The sequence below is a fragment of the Plectropomus leopardus genome, unplaced genomic scaffold, assembly GCF_008729295.1.
Source record: "Plectropomus leopardus isolate mb unplaced genomic scaffold, YSFRI_Pleo_2.0 unplaced_scaffold17566, whole genome shotgun sequence".
NCBI classification, from domain to species: domain Eukaryota; kingdom Metazoa; phylum Chordata; class Actinopteri; order Perciformes; family Serranidae; genus Plectropomus; species Plectropomus leopardus.
The window spans coordinates 1-5,232 of record NW_024618905.1 but is presented as its reverse complement, the minus strand read 5'-3'; the positions used below and the strand labels follow the sequence as shown (position 1 = coordinate 5,232).

At 36.1% G+C, this 5,232-nt stretch overlaps 1 protein-coding gene across 1 annotated transcript; it reads right to left on the bottom strand.

Annotated features, from left to right (window-relative positions):
- Window positions 1-1,208: 1,208 nt before the first annotated feature.
- On the bottom strand, window positions 1,209-4,565 carry adal (adenosine deaminase-like; the record flags this gene model as incomplete). The annotated part of the gene is made up of 9 exons (XM_042515052.1): window positions 4,437-4,565; window positions 4,183-4,313; window positions 2,829-2,889; window positions 2,638-2,725; window positions 2,444-2,525; window positions 1,839-1,965; window positions 1,621-1,701; window positions 1,396-1,534; window positions 1,209-1,309 (listed from the first exon to the last, which is right to left on the bottom strand). Coding segments are annotated over exons 1-9 (855 nt in total), but the record flags the coding sequence as incomplete, so codon positions are not given.
- Window positions 4,566-5,232: the final 667 nt, after the last annotated feature.

The window sequence follows — 5,232 nt, the reverse complement described above, 5'->3', positions numbered from 1 at the left end:
GAACAAGAAAAAAGAACTGAAAAACACCAAATGAGGTGGTTAGACTACAAATGTACGCACCAACTAGCAGTGTACTGGGGCACTTTCTTTGGAGGCCGTTTTCTCAAAATCACAGTTCAGTGACAATCGTTATGATAAGATGTTTCTTGCTTAATATTTGGAGTACAAAGACAATATTGTGGTGTCTTCAGAAAGCTAAGAACCTCTTTCCAACTACATGAAACTCAAAATGTGTTTTGGAGTTAATGTGACTGAAAATGATCACTAATATGAGTCACAAATAGTAAAAGTGTTCAAATTTTGTTTACCATTGTTTTGGGAAATTTCACTGAATAAATGACATTTTTTGTAAGGCAACCTCACTTTGTCATTGCTTAATCAAAACATATACTCTTACCAGTCTCACCAGCTTGTCAAAACAATGCTGCTTTTTATAAAGAAATACAATTAATATTGTGCAGAATTGAGTTCAACCTTTTGGCCTGGCCCTCCACAATATTTTCTGTTTCTCATGTGGCCCCATGGAAAAAAATAATTGCCCACCCCTGGTTTATAGTATAGCCTGTTGAAAAATCTACTCAAAAAGTCAATATTTTGAGAGATTTAGACCATAGTGCAGATTTCCAAAAAAAAGACATATTATAGCACAGGGTAAAATGACCAAAAAAGTGACGGCTCCAAATGCCGAAAAAAGTCATAGAACAGCAATGTGAGGCCGTTTATAGTATAGCCTTTTGAAAAATCTGCCCAAAAAGTCAATATTTTGAGAGATTTAGACCAAAGTACAGTTTGCCGAAAAAGACATACTATAGCACAGGGAAAAATGGCCAAAAAAGTGATGGCTCTAAATGCCAAATAAAGTCATAGAACAGCATGCTGAGGCTATTTATAGTATAGCCTGTTGAAAAATCTACTCAAAAAGTCAGTATTTTGAGAGATTTCGACCAAAATATAATTTGCAGAAAAAAGTCAAACTATAGCACAGGGAAAAATGGCCAAAAAAGTGATGGCTCCAAATACCGAAAAAAGTCATAGAACAGCATGTTGAGGCCATGTATAGTATAGCCTGTTGAAAAATCTGCCCAAAAAGTCAATATTTTGATTGTATTATTTAAAAAAGTCACAGTATGGTATGCCATAAGAAGGCAAAAAAAATCATGGTAAAGTATGCCATAAAATGTTAAAAGTAAGTAAAGTAAAAAACTTACACAAATCACACTTGGATGTCCCATCTGGTACCAGTACTTGAAATGATGTTTGGAGTAACATGGTACAGTTTGTCCTTTAACATTTGATGTCAGGCAAAGCTCTACAAGACACAGAAAGTTGAGAAAAAAATAAAAGTCAACATCTTGTGTGCACCACAGAAAACGTATTATTTCATCTCATCCTTACCCAGCGGTATGTTGTTCTTCACCACTTTGTCCACAACACTTTGGGATCCACCCACTTCAGGATGCAGGAAGGTGCCGTGACCGATTCTGTCTGGAGGAAGATTCAACAGCAAATCTGACTCCTCCAGCTGTGATGGTACCTGCAACAGTTTTTATTGTAATGTCAGTGCACACACAGATAATATGACTTCAAATGATTAACAGCTTAAAAATGCCATGATCATACTTCTGAGAGGTGCAGTGACAACTTCAGTCCACAGTTCTTGGCCCTCTGTAGAGCAGGAAGCAGATCTTTGCCATGGCCAACCTTAACATGAAAGTTACATAAACAACAAGTGATTTGACAAAATCCAATAGCTTGGCACACAAAAAAAACAACTGAGCCCCACCATACTGGAATTATTATTCTAATGGTGCATAACATTCAGAATGATCTCAGCTGACTGTTGGATCTCCACTGAGGTCGAGTCCCACCACCAAACCATCAGAGGACAGCATGAACTCCTCAGCAAGCTTCATTGTCTCCATGGCAACTTCTGTCCCATTCCTGCGGTCAATAGCCACCAGAAACCTTCAGGACAGATGGACACATTAAGAAGCATTCACAACTGCTGCCAGCAGTCAAGTTACTGGATCATCATAGTAAAACATTATGCAGTATTTTGGTGCTTTTATTATCAGCCAGAGATGGTGGCAGCAGCGTGTGCAACACAGCTGCGTCTCACATACCCAAGATACATTTCTGGACTTGTTGCACACTGAAATAATAAATTCTCTCCAAAGCCATAAGCCATTCCGTTGGATGGCTTTGATGACCGTTTCAACATATCCCTTTAAAATATAGTTTTTTCCAAAAAAAAGAAATACTATAGCACAGGGAAAAATGTCCAAAAAAGTGATGGCTCCAAATGTCGAAAAAGTCATAGAACAGCATGTTGAGGCCGTTTATAGTATAGCCTGTTGAAAAATCTGCCCAAAAAGTCAATATTTTGAGAGATTTAGACCATTTCTGGACTTTTCTGGACTGAAATAATACATTCTCTGCCTACCTGACATCAATATCCACTCCCTCGCGTTTACACTGTTGGATGGCTTTGATGACAGTTTCAACATATCCCTTTTTTGTCAATCCTGTAGGAGAAAGATTCTTTTTAAAAAACTTGTAAGCCAAATTATTTAGTAAGACCATCCTGATTGTAAATTACACAATCAAATGTATTTGTGTCCATGCTGACATCCTTACCTGTGTTTTTCTCCTCCCTCGGTGTACTCCTCAGCTCTAAATATTTGACACCATCAGCTGCAAACTCCTTGATAACATCTGTAGCCACCTGGAAAGAAAGAAAAGGGATCACATTAATGAAATTATGAGCAAGAAATGACAAATAAAAGAAAGCAAGATCTACTTTATTTTGAAAAACATTTAATACTAACCACCAGGATGTCCTCCTCAGTGTCGACCAGCTGGTGGATAACTCTGAAGACCTGAAAACATCTGCAGACGTATGCACCATGTTACTCTTCCCATTGGGCCTCACACAAGAAACTATAACCAACCAGTTTTCTCTTATTTTTGCTAGTATCCAGGATTTGTTCTTATTTTGTTAGTACCCATTGATTTGGGGGATTCACTAATGTTTTCTTATTTTTGTCTTTTTCTTAGGTAAGAGAAAATTTTATGAGAGGTCCAGAGCATCAAGAGAAAAACATCTTGCTTTCACGAATTATTGTCCAACACAAGGAAACAACATAAGCCCAACATAACTTTTATATTTGAGGAAGATTTAAAAAAATGCAATACTATCGTTTAATCAAATTTAGTTGGGGTTTTAGAGTGATTTTAATGACTGGATTATTAATTTTCAGGGCTAAGGGGACACTACTATACTTTGTCTATTGATCGCGAGTAGTGTAATTTCAATTACTGTGCGTCCTGCTGACCTAAGTACTGTACTTAAGTACAAATCTGAATTTTTACATTACTTGAGTGTCTTAATCTCATGCTTCTACTTCTACCCCACAAGACTTCAAAGGGGAAATACTGTACTTTTTACTCCACTATTATTATTATTAGTATTAGATAGCTACTTTACAAATTCATATTTTTAACATTAACCAAATATACAAAAATATACAAATACTGTCAGTTAATTAGAAAATTAATTAAGTCATTTGATGCAACAAAAAAAAATCATGAATCCAGCTTCTCACATATACATATATACTGTATGTATGAGGAATTGTTGTTTTTTCTTTTCTTTTATTTACTTTGATTTATTAAATTTATTTAAACCTTTTTGCATGTGTTCTTTTACTTTTAATACTTAAAAGCGTTGCATGCAAACAGCAGGCCTACATCAGTTTCACTACTGCATTAGTTCTTACAAACTTTTTCTGGAGTCTCGGCACGAACCTGCTCTTATAGTGTTTAGGGGCATTACCTGTGCTAACAGGTGACTTATGATCGCGTGAGAGCAGGTTTGGGTCGTTAAGAGCGTATAGTGCATCTGTAGTTTACTTCTTTTTTTTCTCCTACCAGAAAATTAAAATGAAGAATTTAAAGAGAATGTTGTTGCATGAAACCTAATGTCTGATCACCCTTTTTCTGCTTGAATACAATTCATTTTCCGTTAAACACGATATCAAATATCAACTGTATTGTTTTTTCATCCTTTAGGTAAAAGAAATACACGAATGAATGAATTGACGACGAATTTTTAACTAACAAACTGCTGGAAGAATTCGTTGCCAGCACTCGTAGTAAACTGTGAGTTAAAGGTATACGCACTCATCCAGAGTCCTCCGCTGGCCTTTGCCGATAGCTGTCATGCCGTGTTGGATGTTGAGATGCGGTTTTCGGCGGATGAGTTTCTCGATGGTTTGGGAGCTGACGGAGCCGTTAAGATGCGCGTGAAGCTCCTGGGAACATAAAAACGCAGACCTTAGCATGTAGCTCGTCATCAAGTAACTTACACGTGCCGTCTTTAAACTCATCCCAGTCCTTTTCTCATCGAAAGATTTAGCGGTACATTTGTGACTTACCACTTTTGGTAGCTCCCGATAAAAAGTATCAGCTTGATTTTCCATTACAGTGCTACAACAAAGCTTGTGCTTCTCCGCGAACCCCGGCTGTTCTCCGTCTCAACCACCCGACACTGTTTTCAGGCTACATTTCACGGTGGCACCACCGTGTGCACCACAGAAATACGCCCGTTTCAGAGTGGATTCACCTCATCAAGGTTCTGCTACTTTAACTGAAGCTCAAAAACTTCTTCAGAAGCCCAAAAATTAAAACTCATTTTATGCAAGAGTTTTCCCTTCCTTCTAATATATTATCATAGGTTCTATATTCTAAATTTAAATTTCATTAAAAATGTTTTTGTTTTTTTTTTATAAAAAAAAAAATATATTTCGTTTAAAATGTTCTCAATAATCTAATTTGTGGCAAAGTTTCATATTCATAAGAATAAATTGTTTGCCATTTATTTGAAAAAAAGAAAAGAAAATTATACAGTCACTTTCTCATCCTCCCTAAATTGGAAAGTTCATTTAACTACAGCAATGGGGTGACTACAGCTTTTATTTAGACTAAATGCTTATAGTTTACAAAATTTCTGAAAAACATTTGGGGATATTTCGTTTAAAATGTTCTCTATAATCAATTTGTGGCAAAGTTTCATATTCATAAGAATAAATTGTTTGCCATTTATTTGAAAAAAAGAAAAGAAAATTATACAGTCACTTTCTCATCCTCCCTAAATTGGAAAGTTCATTTAACTACAGCAATGGGGTGACTACAGCTTTTATTTAGACTAAATGCTTATAGTTTACAAAATTT